Source organism: Aulonocara sp. 'chitande type north' Nkhata Bay, linkage group LG1 (genome assembly GCF_057382095.1).
Source record: "Aulonocara sp. 'chitande type north' Nkhata Bay isolate Kocher_YH1m ecotype deep benthic linkage group LG1, A_spYH_male_GT1.1, whole genome shotgun sequence".
Taxonomy (NCBI): Eukaryota; Metazoa; Chordata; class Actinopteri; order Cichliformes; family Cichlidae; genus Aulonocara; species Aulonocara sp. 'chitande type north' Nkhata Bay.
The window spans coordinates 34,303,184-34,323,048 of record NC_141344.1 but is presented as its reverse complement, the minus strand read 5'-3'; the positions used below and the strand labels follow the sequence as shown (position 1 = coordinate 34,323,048).

The 19,865-nt window shown below is 41.1% G+C and overlaps 1 protein-coding gene across 1 annotated transcript in view; it reads left to right on the top strand.

The window, feature by feature from the left end:
- Nucleotides 1-19,865, top strand: part of prmt3 (protein arginine methyltransferase 3) — a 63,515-nt gene that overhangs the window by 18,602 nt on the left and 25,048 nt on the right. The window contains exon 11 of the mRNA XM_086294405.1: nucleotides 11,535-11,613. Coding sequence (XP_086150531.1) covers nucleotides 11,535-11,613 — 79 coding nt within the window. The remainder of the gene's footprint in view (nucleotides 1-11,534; nucleotides 11,614-19,865) is intronic.

Sequence of the window (19,865 nt, the reverse complement as noted above, 5' to 3'; positions counted from 1 at the left end):
TGTGTGTGTGTGTGTATATATGTATATATGTGTGTGTGTGTGTATATATGTATATATGTATATGTATATACAACGAACATCCAAGAATACATTGGGAAGATGGCCCCAACTGACCGAGTGCTCAGTGAATACCTCAGGCAGCAGAAACCCAAGAAAGAGGAGGGAGACGAGGAACCATCATGGAAGGACAGGCCCCTGCACGGTATGTACCACCGGCAGATAGAGGAGGTGGCTGATATCCAGAAATCCTACCAGTGGCTGGACAAAGCTGGACTGAAAGACAGCACAGAGGCACTAATCATGGCAGCACAAAAACAAGCTCTGAGTACAAGATCCATAGAGGCTGGGGTCTATCACACCAGGCAAGACCCCAGGTGCAGGCTGTGTAAAGATGCCCCAGAGACAATCCAGCACATAACAGCAGGGTGCAAGATGCTAGCAGGCAAGGCATACATGGAACGCCATAACCAAGTGGCCGGCATAGTGTACAGGAACATCTGTGCCGAGTATAAACTGGAAGTCCTGAGGTCAAAATGGGAGGTGCCCCCAAGGGTGGTGGAGAATGACCGAGCTAAGATCCTGTGGGACTTCCAGATACAGACGGACAAAATGTTGGTGGCTAACCAACCGGACATAGTGGTGGTAGACAAACAGAAGAAGACGGCCGTAGTGATCGATGTAGCGGTTCCGAATGACAGCAATATCAGGAAGAAGGAACACGAGAAGCTGGAGAAATACCAAGGGCTCAGAGAAGAGCTTGAGAGGATGTGGAGGGTGAAGGTAACGGTGGTCCCCGTGGTAATCGGAGCACTAGGTGCGGTGACTCCCAAGCTAGGCGAGTGGCTCCAGCAGATCCCGGGAATAACATCGGAGATCTCTGTCCAGAAGAGCGCAGTCCTGGGAACAGCTAAGATACTGCGCAGGACCCTCAAGCTCCCAGGCCTCTGGTAGAGGACCTGAGCTTGAAGGATAAACCGCCCGCAGGGGCGTGCTGGGTGTTTTATATATATATATACAGTGGGGCAAAAAAGTATTTAGTCAGCCACCGATTGTGCAAGTTCCCCCACCTAAAATGATGACAGAGGTCAGTAATTTGCACCAGAGGTATACTTCAACTGTGAGAGACAGAATGTGAAAAAAAAAATCCATGAATCCACATGGTAGGATTTGTAAAGAATTTATTCGTAAATCAGGGTGGAAAATAAGTATTTGGTCAATAGCAAAAATACAACTCAATACTTTGTAACATAACCTTTGTTGGCAATAACAGAGGTCAAACGTTTACTATAGGTCTTTACCAGGTTTGCACACACAGTAGCTGGTATTTTGGCCCATTCCTCCATGCAGATCTTCTCGAGAGCAGTGATGTTTTGGGGCTGTCGCCGAGCAACACGGACTTTCAACTCCTGCCACAGATTTTCTATGGGGTTGAGGTCTGGAGACTGGCTAGGCCACTCCAGGACTTTCAGATGCTTCTTACGGAGCCACTCCTTTGTTGCCCGGGCGGTGTGTTTTGGATCATTGTCATGTTGGAAGACCCAGCCGCGTTTCATCTTCAAAGTTCTCACTGATGGAAGGAGGTTTTGGCTCAAAATCTCACGATACATGGCCCCATTCATTCTGTCCTTAACACGGATCAGTCGTCCTGTCCCCTTGGCAGAAAAACAGCCCCATAGCATGATGTTTCCACCCCCATGCTTCACAGTAGGTATGGTGTTCTTGGGATGCAACTCAGTATTCTTCTTCCTCCAAACACGACGAGTTGAGTTTATACCAAAAAGTTCTACTTTGGTTTCATCTGACCACATGACATTCTCCCAATCCTCTGCTGTATCATCCATGTGCTCTCTGGCAAACTTCAGACGGGCCTGGACATGCACTGGCTTCAGCAGCGGAACACGTCTGGCACTGCGGGATTTGATTCCCTGCCGTTGTAGTGTGTTACTGATGGTGACCTTTGTTACTTTGGTCCCAGCTCTCTGCAGGTCATTCACCAGGTCCCCCCGTGTGGTTCTGGGATCTTTGCTCACCGTTCTCATGATCATTTTGACCCCACGGGATGAGATCTTGCGTGGAGCCCCAGATCGAGGGAGATTATCAGTGGTCTTGTATGTCTTCCATTTTCTGATGATTGCTCCCACAGTTGATTTTTTCACACCAAGCTGCTTGCCTATTGTAGATTCACTCTTCCCAGTCTGGTGCAGGTCTACAATACTATTCCTGGTGTCCTTCGAAAGCTCTTTGGTCTTGGCCATGGCGGAGTTTGGAGTCTGACTGTTTGAGGCTATGGACAGGTGTCTTTTATACAGATGATGAGTTCAAACAGGTGCCATTCATACAGGTAACGAGTGGGGGACAGAAAAGCTTCTTACAGAAGACGTTACAGGTCTGTGAGAGCCAGAGATTTTCCTTGTTTGAAGTGACCAAATACTTATTTTCCACCCTAATTTACGAATAAATTCTTTACAAATCCTACCATGTGAATTCATGGATTTTTTTTTCACATTCTGTCTCTCACAGTTGAAGTGTACCTCTGGTGAAAATTACTGACCTCTGTCATCATTTTAGGTGGGGGAACTTGCACAATCGGTGGCTGACTAAATACTTTTTGTCAGGTGCGCATTCGCTGTCAAAATAAAAAACGCGCACAAGGGTTAGGGTTAAATTTAAAAACTGTACTTTTGAGTTAAAATATATATTTATAATTTTAATAAATGACAAATTAAAAATGCATGAACATTTTTTGTATCGAAAAAATATCGAACCGTGACACAAAAGTATCGAACCGAACCGAACCGTGAATTTTGTGTATCGTTGCACCCCTAATATATATATATATATATATATATCTATGTATATATATATATATATATATATATATATATATATATATATATATAGATATATATGTGTGTGTGTGTGTGTGTATATATGTATATATATGTGTGTGTGTGTATATATGCATATATATGTGTGTGTGTGTGTATATATGTATATATATGTGTGTGTGTGTGTGTGTGTGTGTGTGTGTATATGTATAGATGCATGTGTATTATCCCACTCAGGGCGATTGTGTTTTATATGCTAATTTGGTTAATGGGTATAAGCTGCTCCAGCCCATTCTCATTAGGTTTTCATTAGTCTCTTTTATGGAAATGCACAGTGACTATAGTGTCAAGTATCCAAACAGCCTGACTGTCTGAAAGGAAGTCAAGGGAGCTGTTTCCTCGCACTTAGCTTGCCTGTCTGTGGTACTGAGCCCTTCAGGCAGGTGGATCAATATGTGGAAATGGTATAAAAAAAAGTTAGTAAGTCACTGTAGTGGTGAGATTTAATCTTGTTTTTCTTAACACAAGTCAATACATATAAAGTGCAGTTCAAAAAATGAAGAGGGGAAAAATAAACTCTTTCTTGGTTTACTTTTCATGGAACTATTAAAAAAACAAAACAACTCAGGCTCATCCCTCTATTATTATTCACTGGTATTGATTAACCAACTTGTCAGGGACAGTGTATACAGCTGGTAAAATAAGTACTGAAGTAAATATATTGCTAAAGTTGCCATTGACATGAACTTCTTACCAGATGTCGGTAACAACCCATCCAATCTGCAAATGCAAAGAGATCAAAACATAGATGTCCATAAATTAGGTTATATTTAAGTTGTGTGTAATGATGAAATATGAACCAGGGAAAATGTATTGAACATATGAAGAAAGGGGGTGCAAAAAGACATGGAAAGTCATAACACCAGCATAAATCTATCAGTAATTAGAAAGCAATCCTGCCACTTAGTGCAAATTAATATCAGCTGTTTCAGTCCCATCTGATGGCCTATAAAAAGGTGTCTCATTACCAAGATGTCACATAAGAAACACCTCACGAGGTCTCTCATGACCTTTACAACCTTATTGTTGCAAAACATACTAATGGCACTGGTTACAGAAGAATTTCAAAACTACTGAAGGTTCCAGTGAGCACTTTTGGCACTATCATCCGGAAGTGGAAAGAACATAATTTCACCATGAACCGTCCACGACCAGGTGCTCCCGCAAGATTTTAGACAGAGGAGTAGAAATAACAATCAGAACAGTTGTCCAAGACCCAAGGATCACTTGTGGAGAGCTACAGAAACAAGACTGAAGACTGGATTGCTAAAGAAAAAACACGTTGAAGCACATTTAAAGTTTACTGAAGAACATTTAGACAAACCTGTGAAATACTGGGAGACTATAGTCTGGTCAGATGAGACCAAAATTCGATGCTCTTTGGATGCTGTAATACACACCATGTTAGTTGGAGGTGGGAACATAATGGTGAGGGGCTCTTTTTTTCCAGCATACGGCACTGGCAAGCTTCATTTAATTGAGGAAAGAATAATTGGAAAAGTGAACAGAGACATTCTTGATAAAAAAAGAAAAAAGAAATTGCTGCCATCTACCAGGATGATAAAGACGGGTGGACTTTTCAGCTAGACACTGATCCCAAACACACATTCCAGGAAACTCTCAGTTGGTTCGAAAGAAAGAAAAAGCTGCTAGAATGGCCCTACCAATCACCAGACCTGAATCCGACTGAAAATCTATGGAAATAACTAAAGTTCACAGAAGGGCCCCCATAATAATAATGATAATAATAATAATAATAATAATAATAATAATAACTTTATTTATAAAGCGCTTTCAAACAAAGTGCTGTACAGCTATCTGAAACTAAAAACATAAATAAATAAAAGCGATACATAGCAATACAAATAAAAAACACAATACAAGTTAAAAACAAGTCATAGAATTAAGACATGTAAGAAGAACAAATGTGTCTTCAACTTAGTTTTAAAAACCTCCACAGAGCATTCCTGCCTAATATCTTGAGGGAGGGTGTTCCACAGAAACGGGGCACGAAAAGAAAAAGCACGCTCTCCAGTTGTCTTTTTTCTGGCTCTAGGAACCTTTAGAAGGCCAGAGTCCTGAGATCATAGAGCACGGGATGAAACATAAAGGTGTAAAAGGTCGGAGAGGTATGAAGGTGCCAATCATTTAAAGCCTTATAGGTGAGCAGCAGGACCTTAAAATCTGCTGGAACCTGACAAGATAGCCAATGAAGAGATCTCATTACAGGGGTGTGGTGGGGCGTGGTCTGCGGTGCCGTGCAGAGGAGGCGGACGCACCTGCACGGCATCCGCAATCACACCCCACCGAATTAAATATTGTACTGGGTCCTGTGGTCGTTATGTTGAGCTGGCAGCGGGAGAGCTGAGCTCTGGGTGCGGATGTACAGCAACCCTGAAAGTGTTAATAAAGTATGCTGCAAAGCATGAACGTGCACCAGGGTCTGCCGTGGTCGTTTACAGTGGTGCCGAAACCCAGGAAGGGAGGCACGGCGGGTCCAGGGATCAGTGTTTTGAGACATTTTTTTTACATCACCTCACACCACAACCCCCCACCAACCCCTGAGTCCCCGTGTTTTAACACGGCGGGCGTGATTGCGGATGCCGTGCAGGTGCATCTGCACGGCACCGCAGACCACGCCCCACCACAAGGGGTAATGTGCCAAATTTCCCAAGCAGCTGCATTTTGCACCATCTGTAGACCTCTAAAACTTTTCTTTAGTAGCCCAGAAAGAAGAGCATTACAATAATCAATACGTGAAGACACAAATGCATGGACAAGAACCTCTGCATTGTCGCTTGACAAAACTTGTCTGATTTTGGCTATGCTCCACAAATGATAAAAGGTGGTCTTTGTTATCTCTTTTACATGAGACTCGAAGGAGAGCACCATGTCAAACCACACGCCCAATTTTTTTTTACCTTGTCCCTGCAATTTATGACATTGTCATCAATTTTCAAGATGAAACTTTGGGACAAGTGCTGAAATTTTTGTGGTCCAATGACCATCAACTCTGTCTTATCAGTATTTAGTAGCAAGAAGTTATCCGATAACCAGCCCCTAATTGCACATAGACAAGGTTCTAGTTTAGAGACTTCAGCACAATTTCCAATGGTTAGAGGAACATAAAGCTGCAGGTCATCAGTGTAACAATGAAAGGTTACATTAAAAGAACGTAAAAGAAGACCAAGAGGCAGCAGATACATAGCAAACAGCAATAAACGGCAAAAGAGCAAAACGGGACAGGCAAAAAAAAAAAAAAACAGCAATAGAAAACAGAACCTTCAGGATTTGAAGACTGGAAGAAATCACACCTGAGCAATGCATGCAACTACCTTCTCCAGGTGTTTTAAAGCTGTCATTACCAACAAAGGCTTTTGTAGCACTTTAAAAAATATATTTACTTAGAAAATTGGAGATGTGTTCAATACTCATTTTATGTGCTGTAAATAAAGATAATAGAACTTTGGCTGTAAAAGAAAACTTGTTTTGAGATCATGTCAATTTCATCTGTTTTTAGTACAGAGATGGTCTCCAGCCTGGTTTGTAAACCGTGAGGTAACTGAAAGAAAATGAGAAGCAGCTGAATAGGAAAGAACATGCATAGATTCCAGTCGTGATACATATTAACATGCGTGTTTAGTATAAAAGTATGAAATGCAAGTTGCCTAAATTTTTTAACCACAGTCACACAGACCTAATGCAGACTTAATGTAGCATTAATTTGTGTGTGTTTGTGTGTGTAAAATAATGGATGTAGCTTCCAGGTACAAAGAAAAACCCCAAAACTAACCAAATGTGAAGTGCCTAAAGCCTGTATTCAATCTGAAGGCCACCAGATGGCATTAGCTGTGGTTACAAAAAGAATTTGGGTACTATAGAAGTCTACGAGAAAACAGCTTTCTGACTTTACCACTGTAAACACCTTTCTGCTACGTTTATGGTCTCAGTCACTCGCTTTTGGTTATTGAATAAAAAATTAAGTCTATTTTGTAAGTCTTGGTCATCGGTCACCTCAAGACGCTTTATATTGTAAGGCAAAGACCCTACAATATTACAGAGAAACCCCCCCCCCCCCCCCCCCCCCCCCCCAAACAATTAGACAGCCTCCTATGAGCAAGCACTTTGTGACAGTGGGAAGGAAAAACTCCCTTTTAATACGAAGAAACTGCCAACAGAACCAGGCTCAGGGAGCAGCAGCCACCTGCTGCAACCAGTTGGAGGTAAGGTGAGGGGAGTCATGTCATTACAAATTATACAGTTTTCAGTTTTCAGTTTTATTTGTCATATGCAAGTTAGCACAGGGTCAACATTGCAATGAAATGTGTTTGACGAGCAGCAGTCACTCAGCAGCATGGTACAGTAGGAGAAAATATAATAAAATATAATAAAATAAAATAATAAAAAAAATAGAAAAATAGTAAGGAGCAAAATATTAGAGAGACATGGTAAAAGAGAAAAGATGACTAAATATATATGTATCTATAAATATAAATATATGTACACTGGTGATTAAATAAGAAAATCTTGAAAAGAAATATGACGGGAGGGCAGATGGGATATTGCACAGGAATGAGCAGCAGAAAATTACAGTATTGCACTTTTAAATATAAATATCAATAACTTAAATATAAATATCAATAACCTACACCTAGAGTGAAGCATTTCCAGAAAGAAGTGAAATGCCATCATTTGTACTTGGTGTGGATACACTTCTCTGTCATCACAAACAGAGTGAATCGTGTTGCTCTTGGAGCTATTAAATCCTGACCAACTGTTACCACTGTAATCTAGGAAAGAGAATGTTTCAGAGTTGGTTGACTCTATACAGTGTTTGTTAGAGCTGTGAAAACAAGAGAAACAGCATTTACTGCAAGATTACTAGCTATTGCATTAGCTTTTTGAGCAAGCTGCAGCCTATTAAAAGTCACTTAACTGAGGCATTATCCTTACTTAGTGGACCAGGGACATGTAGTTACTTCTCTGGGAAGGTAAACGCTAAGTTAGTGTGCAGATTACAGTGAATAATCTTCACTGACTGGCTTTTAACTTGTTATAGGCCCATCATATGCTGCATAATACAATTTTATTGTCTTACTAATAGCCCGGGATAACTTTTAACACATGTTCACCGATGGCTTCTTGTTGCTTAAAGTTTTCTTGTCAGGCAAACCTAAATACTGAAGCCTTATTGTCCTGTGTGAACTGAAATAGACCAGTGTCTCCATGTATTTTTTATTATTTGGTCATTAACATCGCACACAGCAAAATCTCCAGTGTTAAATTAACACTGGAGAGTGTCTATATGGGTCCACACCTCTGAGTGTTAAATACAACACTGTTGACAGTGTTATATGTTTAAAAGTAACCTAGTCAGTTTTGAAGATTAACAAAGACTAACACTGAGCAGTGCTGATTTTCTAACACTGGAAAATAACTCAAAATGTTAGAAATATTCCAGTGTTAGAAAATCAGCACTGCTCAGTGTTAGCCATTGTTAATCTTCAAAACTGACTAGGTTACTTTTAAACATATAACACTGTCAAAAGTGTTAATTTAACACTCAACAGTGTTGTATTTAACACTCAGAGGTGTGGACCCATATAGACACTCTCCAGTGTTAATTTAACACTGGAGATTTTGCTGTGCAGATGTAGAGCAGGGCGATATGGCCAAAAATATTTATCACGATATATATTTAAAAATTTGCGATACCGATATAACCGACGATATAATTGATGCGAGACAAAATACAACTCCACAACATTACTAGCGCAAAAAGACAACCTTCCATTTATTTTCACTTAAACAAGAAGCTGGTTTTTATGTACATTAAAGCTTTATAAAAATGTAACAGTGCAAATGCAAATTCCTTGCTGAAAGTTTAACCAAAAGGCATTTCCAGTAGAAATGGGCTGACATATCCTGAGCATAACCATGTATAATATCCACTGAAGTTAAAAAGAGGTGCTTTGCAACATTAAACTGCAGTGTGCAGTACGTATTTTTCGGACCATAAGGTGCACAGGATTATAAGGCACATTAAGCGAAACAAAGCAGTCCGATAAATCAAACTTTATTAAACTCATTCTTCTTGCTTCCTCCACTTCTGTACCATTGATTCATTAATGTTGAATTCTCTGGCAGCTGCTCTATTCCCATGTTGCTGCAGTATATTAATGACTAACCTCGTATTGTGGATGGATTATCTCAGTTGTTCTCCTGACTGAAGTTTGGTCCGTTTACAGCATCCTGCCATGCGATTGCATTTGTCTCTAACCATGAAGAACCTTCACGTTAACTTTTATAAGTGGAAAAGTGTTAGTGTTGGTCCTCCAGCTTCACTGTTTATGTTATGCTAACATAGCTGTGTCGCTAGCGATCACGTAGCACATCATTATATACCAGCTAGCCCAACTTCAGTAACCCTACAAACGTCACTGCTGTTTAGTTTCCTGTCTTCATTTATGTTGGAAGTGATAGCAGAGCTGTACGTTTGATTTTTTTTCAGAAATCTCTCAGTCAGAACATGCAATATCATGCTTAGGTAACTAGCGAAACTAGCGAGCTAACTTCCGCTAGCTTCCTGCTAACTTCTAACTCCGTTAAATGTAATAACTTTTGTTTTCATGGATGCCTGGAAGTTAAACTTTATCGTTACACCTGGTAAAGCAGCAATGCTGATCGTTTTATTAAAGATGAAAGAATTTAGACAGTTTTTAACTCTAAGTGATGCTGCAGTGTTGTTTGACCTGAAGCATACGGAGTTTAGGACCCAGATTACTCCCAGATTTAAGAGCATCTTAGTCCGACAAATATGACAATAACAACGGCCGCTTGCATGTTCTGCAAAAAAATGTGCTTTGTTGTGTATCTGACGGACAAACACCAAACCAGTTCCACATCACGGAAGTTGCACCATTTTTACAAACCAATTCTGGTTCATCTGTTTCACTCAACAATCGGCCATGTGCGTATGAAAACAAAGGCACTGCGCATGCGCGTTTTACTCCCATTCTATCGCGATATTTCATTTTCCTATCGTTGCCTAACATTATACCGGTATTACCGTGAACGGTATAATATGGCCCAGCCCTATGCAGATGTATAAGTTAGGGAGGTGTGGTAGTTGATGTTGGAAGGACATGCAAAGCGGCCAGCGGTGTGGCAGTGGTGTTGGTGTGGGGGTCAGTAATTTTGGAGCATTGTTGATGATAAAAACAAGGTGTGACTGCTTTCAGGCATCTCTCTCTTATGTCCTCCTTCCTTCAAGTGAACCAGTGTCCCGTGAAATTGGGCTCTAAATTACAAGACTAGTGTGCTCTGTGCAAGGGGTTTAAAAACGACTCGCTCTGCAGCTAAGGACATTGACTGGACCACAACAGTCAGCAAACAGGCGATCCGCAGGCCTGACTTTGGTTTGAGACTGGTGTAGTGTTGATAAAGGGAAACAATCTCTCTGTTTATCTCCTTGTGGAGGATGTGACGGTTATATCTGTTTCATCACTGTCATCATTATCAGCGTCAGCCCATGACAGAGATGGTGACGATTTTGGAGTTCCAGTTATAAATCAGAGCTGTTTCCCTGTTTGTCCCCCCCCCCTCTCTTCTACCTCCAGCGAGAGATCGTCTTTATTTGAATAATAAGGCTCTTATCTCAGTGAGTTGCTAATGTGCCGGCCACTGCATTTCCTCAGTATCACTCTGTCTTCTTCCCCTCTGTTTTGTCCTTAATCATACATGCCTACTAACCCACACACCGCTCATTCACTTTTTATCTTCTGTCCTGGACCTCACCTCTCCTTGTCCCTCTTTCCCTCCACTGAAGGTAATATAGAGATACTGGATTCTTAAACATAAATCAGTCTGTTTTTTCCAGAAGTTTTTCCATCATATTGAGTTCACACTACAGATTTAATCAGCTGTCTCACTTGTAGAGGACTCTTCACTATAGTGCTAGCAAGCCATTTCTGAAATATTAAACTGCCCATCAGTTAAATCACAGCACAATTGAACTTGGTAAAAGACAAACTCAGGCATGTAAGCCTTAAAATGTTGAGCTTAAAATACAGATCTGAAAGCAGTCATGGGCGTCTTCATTCCTGAGAAAGTCAGTCAATGCTTTGACAGCTTTGAAAAGACTGTCGTGGATCATCAGTTACAGGATGTGCATGTACTGATTTGTCTCTGCCTCAACATCCCAGATGGAGATGTAACCTCCCCATATGTTTGAACCCGCCCAAATCATATGCTGAAAAATAACATACCGAAGTGGCCAGGCTTTTCTGATTGGTTGATCCTTTGGTTGGACTGGCAGTAGGTGGAAAAGGCCATTTGTCAGCAGTATCTGCCACTCAGGTCGAAGCCAATAAGATGTGGACAAAAATCTATTTCAGCATTAATGGAATAATACCACGGTTAATGTGCCACCTACTGGAGCAGAACACAAGGTCAACCCGAGGTCAGATCCATGGATGCTGGGTTGCAGATATCCCTTGATTCACAGTCATGGCCATGTCAGATTAAAAAAAATAACCCTGCCATGAACTCCTTGAGAAACATGTTCTAACCTCTTTTTTTGTTCATTAACCCCTAACTCTAACTTTAAGATGTTGGGATAGTGATGTGTATTTCCTCTCCTCCTAGGGTTACTTCTTGCTGTTTGAATCCATGTTGGACTCTGTCCTGTATGCCAGAGACCTCTACTTGGCTGACGGGGGCTCGGGTACGTCACATCTTCTGTTGCGTTAAGTCATCATTACAAGATCAAGACAGCAGAAAGGATGGTTACATCACAGCCAGTTGTTAGGCTAATGATAGGATTACATTGAGAAATGTTCTTCAGAGAAATGGGAGTGCATGCGAATGTGTTAATCACTCAAAACTGAGTGTGTGTGTGTGTGTGTTTGTGTGTGTGTGTGTGTGTGTGTGTGTGTGTGTGTGTGTGTGTGTGTGTAACTTTGTAATTCCTGTTTCAGACTGAGACCAAAGGGATGCAATTGAATTCACAGGCCAGTTTAATTTTACTGTGGACGTATCAGTGTCAGCCAGTTAATGGAAGTCATCAGTGGCTATTATATTAACAGGGATTGTTTGGATTGGTTTCCTTCTATTTTTTACTTATGTCAGATGGTACACATTGATGCAGAGTTTGGCCTCCAAACTTTCGATTTTTGCCTCAGTAGCAACTTGGTTAGGTGTTTTTAGGATATTTGGGTCAAAATGATTGGACCTTATAATGGAAACTACAGCCTGACACACATGGAAAGACCTCTCTCTCAGGTCACCCCACCCCTGCCAAAGTCCCAATTTAATGACATGTGCCAAATGTGAGGGAGCTAAAGAACGGTTCCACCACAGTGCCTTTAGTGGCTCTTGGGGAAATGAGAGCGAGGTCTCACATGCACACACATGTACACACATGTACACACACAGAGGGACAGCCAGAATGCGTATAGAGACAGATCTGTTAGTGAGAGAAATCAGACAAGTGAACGTTTGAAGTACGTGAAGCAAAGCTTAAAGGTCAAGATAACGTATGGTTCATCATGAGCCTTATGGTCATAGCACAAGCTGCTCTCATTGCCTCTACTGAACCGTCGCTCCACCAGAACTGCAGAATGTCAAATGAAAACACTCAAAAACAAGAAAAACATCTGACAGCAACATGGACTTAAAGCAGTGGAGCATTTGAGTGTCTGTCTGTAATGTCATCAACAGGATATAAAATCCAAAGTTAACCCGAGGTACCCTCATTTAGATTACTTGCATGTAACAGCAGCGTGATTAAGTGACTTTTGTTTTCCCATAAATGCACTTCTCATAGTTCATTATCTTCTACACTTACCTACAGACAGCTCAATCAAGTTATTGCATGTTACTTTTGACAAAGTAATTCCAGCAGCATGTTCCTCCCTGCTCCCATTGTGGCTTCACTATTCCCAAAGGAGTTTTTAGGAGTTCATTGCTTAGATATAATAATAATGAATAATAAAACACGCTAGGAGGGACAAATGATGGTAATTATTTTTGTGTTATAAAAGTATTTCATGCTTTTTCATTTTTGGCTCTCTCAGATATGTTTGATTTGATAAACTACAGTCTGATCAGCCTGGACAAGATTGTGAGCTAATGATTTACTCGGCTTTCTGCCTTTATGAAGCCGGCTAATTTGGTATGCAGGGTGCCAGACACTAAAAAGAAGTTAGTTACCTGTGACAGTAATATGAGTGGAGGCTTCCCTCTGTGGTAAACATCCCCAAGGCAGTATTTGTGCAAATAAACACTGCAAATATTCTGTATAAGTACAGCTAGACAGCACCTTAAGCTGTTCAAATTTACCAGTATTTGGCAATAGTAAAGTTGTTGTGTCACCTTAAATTGATCAACTTCTGTTCTCGAGTTTGTTTTAAGATTTTCAGTGTGTGTGCACGTCTTAGCTGAGTTATTAGTCCAGCCCTGCAGCACTGCTGCTGTATGTGTGTTTAAGCTACATTAGAAGAGAGTTACAGCAGCTCTCTCATTCTCCCCACTACATTAACCTCCCCTTCATCCTTAAATGTGTCCCTGCTTGCCTGGCGCAGCACAGCGTCCAGGGAAAAGGGATCTGTTTTGTCCCATGCTCCCTCCCACACCGTCTTTCCCTCATTCACAGCCGACCAATGGGGGAGATGGTGAGAGAAGGAGAGAGAGGTGGGGGGGTAGGCATGGAGGGGGCATGAGAAATGGGCTGCGAGCAGTGAGTCGAGAAGGACGCAGATGTCAAAGCCATGAATCTGGGGACGCCCCCCCCGGCACGTTTCTTTCTCAGCTATTCAACAATACCCCCTCCTTTGCCCATTCATCTCTCAGTCTTCATTTCTTTTTCAGTCTTTCTCTCAGACCATCAGTCCAGATTCTGCCCAATCAGCACCTCTCCCCTCACCTGGCCCTAACTCGGTTCAGTAATCAGAGTAAAATGAAGTGACAAGTCCAATGTTTACGTGCCTATGTGTTGGTGAAAATGTGTGTGCACAGTCATTAGGTATAGTGACACTCACAGGGTCACAGGCAGGCTTCAGCTAATAATGAGAAGCCATGAGATACCCATCACTGAGCTGTCACTATCCATTCACGCATTTTATAGCCTGGTGGGTCGAAGGTCATGTGAGACTGAACACAAACACGTATGCCAGCAACAATGATTCAAATGTGATAATTTTAAATCTATAAATATCTTCTGTGCAAAAGTTTATGATATGCTTCACAGGAAAAACAAGGCCAGGTTTGTCACATTACACGTATATTACAATTAAACAATCCATTGCTTATAATATTTTATTCTTTACCCTTTTCTTTATTACATAAAGTACTTGATAAATTGATTTTGTTTCATGTTGTTTTTATGTTAAAAAAAAATCTCAAAATATTGTCCTTTTTCCATCATTTCCAAGTGTTGCTTCATTCTAGGGTTTTGCATATTGGGACATAATAACAAAAATATTGTCATTACTAGGGATGGGTACCGGTGTCCGGTGCCATGATGGCACCGGTTCTGACATAAACGGTAGTAACCAGACCGAAAAGCAGCGCACATTTCGGTGCTTTATTTCAGTGCTTTTTTTTCCTGAGCTGTGATACACTTCTAGCCAATCATTTTACGTTTCCGAGGATAGTAGGCGGGGCCAGGTACGTACGTTCTTTTAGAGCAGAGCTAGAGATTAAAAATGCCCAAGGAGGACCAGTCAAAGTCTGGCTGTACTTCACAGCAAAAGATGCAAACTCAGCAGCAACAAGTGCTTTAAGCTGATACTGTGATACTGTCAAAGGAGGTAACACCTCAAATCCGATGAAACACCTGGAGACGCATAGCGTGTTATTTTTTATAAGCCCAGAAATGCGCCGTATTTTATAGCTTGCTGCGAGACCTCACACCGTGCACATCTACTGCGGGTGGGTTGCCTGTTAGCAACATCCCCCAAAAACACGAAGAGGAGAGTCCTGGCCCCTAGCCCTGCCAGTGTAGCAGAAATGATGACGGATGATGATGCAGCAGCAGCCGTTCTTCTCTGGGCGAGTAGCTTAATGTTGTTCGTGTGTAATTTACGTTGAGTAGGCTAACCACGTTATTACATTAATGCATGTAAGGTGAACTAGCAAACATCATCATAGCTACATGCGGCTGTCTTCTTGTTTGATGGCAGATACTCCCTTCACCCTGGCCAAAAAGGCTAAAATGACCAAAGAAAAAGTGGAAAACAGTTAAACATGAGAGGTTTAGGACAAAGTTTGTGTTTTTTCCATTGTTTAAGCACTGCTTCCAGCCAAGAGTTATGCCATAAATCCCCTATAGCTGCAGAAGAGGCTAACATTGTTATCTTTTTACAAAAACCAGCTGAACATGAGAGGTTTTTGGACCAATTTTGTGTTCTCCATTCTTTAAGCACCGGTTTGAGCACCGTTTGAGCACCGGCACCGTTTCAAAAGTACCGATTTGGCACCGGTATCGGATAAAACCTAAACGATACCCATCCCTACTCATTACAGGTTCTAAAATGAGATACATCCTGAGATGAACAGCAGCACAGGATATTGCGTGATTGTTGCGGTTACCCTGTTTCATCCAAGTTCAGCTGTCCGACAGATGGCTTCAAATTTAATACTAGTACTGGTATACAGTGGAGTTCATGGTCTAGTCACTGATTGCGTAGTTCCTGTGGCTGCAAACAAGCCCAAATCATCACCTCTCCACCACCATGCATGTATGAGGTGTTTGTGTTGATATGCTGTGTTTGGTTTTCCCCAAATGTGGCGATGTGCATTTTGGCCAAACATCGTCACTTCGATCTCGTCTGTTCAAAGGACTTTGTTCTTGAAATCTTGTGGTTTGTCCAGATGCAAACCTAAGCTGTGCTACCATGTAGTTTTCAGAGAGAAGAGAAGTTTCTCTAAGAATTGCTCAGTTTGACCTTGGGGAGAATTTGGTGGGATGTCCACTCATGGCAAGAGAGGAACACATCTTGAATGTTTTTCAGTTGGGAATAATCTTTCTCACTATAAAACGATGGACTTGAAATTGTTTGTAAATGGCCTTATAGCCCCATTTGCTTCTCTAAGATCATTGCACTACATTTTTCCTCCTTGGCATTGTGTTGAATACTTCAGACGCACAAACCGAAAAACACCAAAAGTTTGCTTTCAAAGAGCTGCTCACACTTGCCTATGATCAGTTAATCAAGTGCATTTGATTGCGGCACCTCTCCATGTAGAAATGATTCCTATAGAAATTGTGAAATAAAGAATACGTGATGTAATTCATGTTTTGCAGGCCATCTGAAGTCGTATTTATCTGATTTTAAGACCTGTTAAGAACCAGATTATTTTTTATTATGTCGTGACATATAAAATCTTAGAACTCAAAGAGTTTGTTTTTCCTGTGATTGTTCATCATACAAATTTTTTTTAATCACTTTGTATTTGTTGCAGAGGAGAAATAAGTGACATGAAGATAATGTTAGTGTGACCTTTGTGTCCTTGGACGTGCGTTTGTGTGTCTGTGCGTGTGTGTCCCCTTGGCAAAGTCTAGTGCTGGACACGCCTACTGTAGCAGGGATTACCTCAAAGGTGACTTTGAGTACTTTGGCAGGCATTAATATGTCTGTCTGTGGAACAGCTATCCTGTACCAAAAACTCTTTACGGGTATATAGTTGACATCAAAACAAACCCCAGATGTATGTCCATCATGGCTTGAGTCACAAGGTGGTCTCTAGTTAGGTACTAAACATTGTCTATTTTTTGGTTGTTTGTTATAGATGTCTTTAGCACAGGGGCTGATACTTGCATTACTAGTAGCAGGAGTAGTTTTATATCCTCATGAGTGTTTTGAACTCTAGTTTAGGCCCTAGGCCTCAGTGTTGACTAATGTTGCTTCACAGTAGGAACAGCAATGGCTTCAAGCATCTCAGCTCTAACTTAATCACCAAGCATATTAGTCATCCAAAGAAATTTATTCAGATGTGAAAATACAATGACAAGACATTAACTCATGTTTAATGCTCATTTTGTGATGCAGATAGTTCATTTGATAGACAGTGTTATATAATTATAATACATCTTATAAGAGTTTTTTTCCTATGAGGCGGCAGGATATTGTAAAAAAATTTGGAAAATAATTTTAAAAATGTGCTTATTTTTTATCAGTAATTATTTTGTGTCAGTTAAAGTTTTGGGGTCACACCACAATCTTAAATTGCCTCAAAAGGCTACCATTTCATATGTTTCTGTAACAATCCTCAATCTGCTTTTCCACAAGTAATGAATCAGTCGTAGTCTGGGATCACACCGATTTTAGCTTTTTCTCCCTCATTCTTTATCACACAGCATAGTTATCAGTGTTACTGCTGAATGAGAGAGAGAGAGCGAGAGCAGGCAAGTGCAGGCAGACTAACACTGTTATTGATGCTGTGGAACTTTCATTAGCACCTAAAGTAATGAAAGGGATAATGGACAGAAGGAAGTTGTTGGTTGTGTTTTTTTGTTGTTGTGTTTTTTTGTCTTTGTGTCTGCTTGAAGGGGAAAATTAGTTAACTATTTTTTCCCTCTTCTTTTGTAAAGTAATTTGTGCAGTAGAGAAACTTGACTCATTAAAACTTGGACTGTCAGGAGAGTGTCTCAAATCTCACAAGTTTAAGTCTTTTTGGATGCTCATGCTTCCTATGCAGTTTCTTGGTGGACAGCAGTAATATTTAGATGTTGGTGGACAGAAGTTATCCAGTGCACAATGCTAACTTCTTGACAAGATATTTCTTAGGGAACTCTGTGCACAGAACTGTGAGTGCAGTTTGAGTGCTGCTACTTAATGGAGATAAAGCATTAGTACTTGACTTCTTTTATGCTTTCAAACTGAAAGTTTGAGTGAATTTCATTTTTGTGGGAAACGTTTCTGAAGAGTGGAGGCTAGCCATGGTTTTGGAATTGGATGTGTGTCCACACCCTTTGTCTTGAGCCATTTAGTATTAAAGTAAAGTGTGAAGAATGAAAGTAGGACAAAGTGGTAATCAGGCCAGTGTTTTGTGCACATGTGATGGATACAGTCATTAAAGGAGCTTCATGAAATTGATGCAAAACTCCACACCCCCAGGATCTTAAGGCGTTCTCTGATTAAATTTGTTGAATAGTTTGTGAGTTATTAAATTTGCTGACATTAAGGATGTCTCATCACTGAGAACAGACATTTATGGGAGCAGATTTTTTCACTCTCTCCTTTAGTTGTGATTAATGATCTTTTGAGTGGAGTAAATAAAATCCCAGAATATTCTCTCATTGTTGTCTGGGCAGCCTTCCAAGTGTTCAGGATACAGATTCAGTGTCCTTCAAAACTGTGGACAGTGATACATATGTTTGATGCTGTTATTTTACTGGAGTGTGTTTTGTATTGTTCGGAAAATTAGAGCAACAGTTAAATTCAATTTAAATGCATTACCAACTGAGGAGGGGCATATCACTGTTTAAAATGCTTTTGGGGGATTTATCCTGTTTTTTTTTTTACCACATGGGGATCCAGTACGGACTCTTTATGCCGGCGAGGCGTGATTGCGAATGTCGCTCAGGTGCATCTGTCTCCCCTGCAGCTGGCGCGCAGATCATGCCCCACCACAGACTCCTATGAGCAAGTGCTTAGGTGACAGTGGGAAGGAAAAACTGCCCTTTAACAGAAAGAAATGTCCAGCAGAACCAGGCTCAGGGAGTGGAGCCCATCTGCTGGAACCAGTTGGGGGTGAGGGGAGGAAGACAGGGCAAAGACACACTATGGAAGAGAGCCAGAGATTAATAATAACTAATAACTGAATACAGCGAGGTGTATAAACACATAGTGAGCGAAAAAGGTGACTGAAATAGACTGCAAACAGGGTGTAGCATCAGCAGACAGGGTGCCGCAGTCAACTTTAGTTGGAAGATGCTGACTTGTCTACAAACACTTGTTAACTACTACAGGGAGTGCAGAATTATTGTATATACATATACATATATACATATATATACATATACATATATATACATACATACACACACACACACACACACACATATATACAGGGAGTGCAGAATTATTAGGCAAATGAGTATTTTGTCCACATCATCCTCTTCATGCATGTTGTCTTACTCCAAGCTGTATAGGCTCGAAAGCCTACTACCAATTAAGCATATTAGGTGATGTGCATCTCTGTAATGAGAAGGGGTGTGGTCTAATGACATCAACACCCTATATCAGGTGTGCATAATTATTAGGCAACGTCCTTTCCTTTGGCAAAATGGGTCAAAAGAAGGACATGACAGGCTCAGAAAAGTCAAAAATAGTGAGATATCTTGCAGAGGGATGCAGCAGTCTCAAAATTGCAAAGCTTCTGAAGCGTGATCATCAAACAATCAAGCGTTTCATTCAAAATAGTCAACAGGGTCGCAAGAAGCGTGTGGAAAAACCAAGGCGCAAAATAACTGCCCATGAACTGAGAAAAGTCAAGCGTGCAGCTGCCAAGATGCCACTTGCCACCAGTTTGGCCATATTTCAGAGCTGCAACATCACTGGAGTGCCCAAAAGCACAAGGTGTGCAATACTCAGAGACATGGCCAAGGTAAGAAAGGCTGAAAGACGACCACCACTGAACAAGACACACAAGCTGAAACGTCAAGACTGGGCCAAGAAATATCTCAAGACTGATTTTTCTAAGGTTTTATGGACTGATGAAATGAGAGTGAGTCTTGATGGGCCAGAAGGATGGGCCCGTGGCTGGATTGGTAAAGGTCAGAGAGCTGGCAAGAAAGGGTATAAAAGAAGAAAAACTAATGACATTGCCACCTTGTTCACCTGATCTGAACCCCATTGAGAACCTGTGGTCCATCATCAAATGTGAGATTTACAAGGAGGGAAAACAGTACACCTCTCTGAACAGTGTCTGGGAGGCCGTGGTTGCTGCTGCACGCAATGTTGATGGTGAACA